Here is a 1336-nt window from a genome sequence, read left to right on the forward strand (position 1 = left end):
GTATATAAAGAGAGAAAAAATACTCAGAAGCATACATGATACATATACACACACGTCACTGTTTATTCCAGGAAGAGAGTCGGCCAAACAAACTTTCCGGCCAACCCTACAAACTCCAAGATCTTTATCATATATTATATAGAAGGATATATGGTTCAACGCAACTCAAGCTAACAGTTATGATTATTCCACAGAGCATATATATCTTTTAGTCAACAATATCCTAACAACCTTTTTCCCTCATATATATGCTACCTAGCTAGCTAGCTTATATATGTATACACACACACACACCTCTTAATTATCACTAGTTCATTAATTATGGCTCGTTAACACACTAATGATTACTAGCCAGTGTTCACTTCAGCCCTAATCACTAATTACCTCATGATTAAAGCACAAAGGATTGCCCCCGGTATTCCCACCAAGAATGTATCCGAGGCCTCCGGCTCGGGGTTCGAGGAGGGATGGAGTGGTGGTGATAGAATCAAGAGGTTTATTGCTGTATGGAATTTGCCAGTCTCCATTGGTAGTGCATGGTTGTTGCTGCTGATGATGGCTAGGTTGAAGCAGGCGAATTTGCCTTTTCAAGAACTTAACGTAACGGATAGCTTCTTCTAGCATTGAAGCAGTGTCCATTTTTCTTCCCCCAGGAACAAGCCTTTGTAGAATTCTGATCTTTTCACTTATCCTTTCTCGCCTAAGACGCGCAGCCACGCTCTGGGGGTCATCGCTAATCCTAACGTTTCGTCTTTTTGGCTTGCGAATCGTGGCCGGATCTATCTCGACTGGCTGCATCGCTGCCATTCTATACATCATTTCTTTCATAGCTCCCAGTTCCTCTTCCGGCTCATCCTCCTCCTCCTCTGTATTGTTGCATATTTGGTCACCAAGAAAGGTTGAGATTGGTGTTTGGCTTGAAGCTGGAATTTGTGTTTGCTGTGTTTGCAGAGGGCAGCTAGGCCAAATTGAGTTAAAGGGAAGCTGGTCATGATGAAGAATTTGATCTTCCATGGACATATCAAGATTCCATGTGTGGTTTATGAATTTAGCTTGATTGATATCCATGATGGAAGGATGTGACTCGAAGAGCTCTGTCAACAAAAGGAGTGGGCAGTGCTATCTTTTGGGTTCTTGAAGTGATTACTGACTTATATAAATGATCACAAATGGTAGCTAGGGATCCAGATCTCAAATAATACACAAAATGAAGGGTTTGTATTAGAGTAAAGAAGAAAACCCTCTTAGGTGTCTCCCTAGCAGCTTGGCTGGAGAGAGGGAGAGAGAGAGAGAGAGAGGGAGAGAGAGAATGATTTGAGGCAAACTTCTTTATACC

General features: G+C 42.1%; 1 protein-coding gene across 1 annotated transcript; it reads right to left on the reverse strand.

The window, feature by feature from the left end:
* Nucleotides 1-369: 369 nt before the first annotated feature.
* Nucleotides 370-1014, reverse strand: LOC118032373 (transcription factor PHYTOCHROME INTERACTING FACTOR-LIKE 15). Its single transcript, XM_035037074.2, has one exon. It carries the CDS (start codon nucleotides 1012-1014, stop codon nucleotides 370-372), a length of 645 nt encoding a protein of 214 aa, XP_034892965.2.
* Between the last annotated feature and the right edge of the window lie 322 nt (nucleotides 1015-1336).

This window comes from Populus alba, chromosome 5 (genome assembly GCF_005239225.2).
Source record: "Populus alba chromosome 5, ASM523922v2, whole genome shotgun sequence".
Lineage (NCBI taxonomy): Eukaryota > Viridiplantae > Streptophyta > Magnoliopsida > Malpighiales > Salicaceae > Populus > Populus alba.

Bases quoted from the DNA above. Each gene is read 5' to 3' on its own strand.
- LOC118032373 (XM_035037074.2), bottom strand. From the start codon at position 1,014: ATGGAAGATCAAATTCTTCATCATGACCAGCTTCCCTTTAACTCAATT.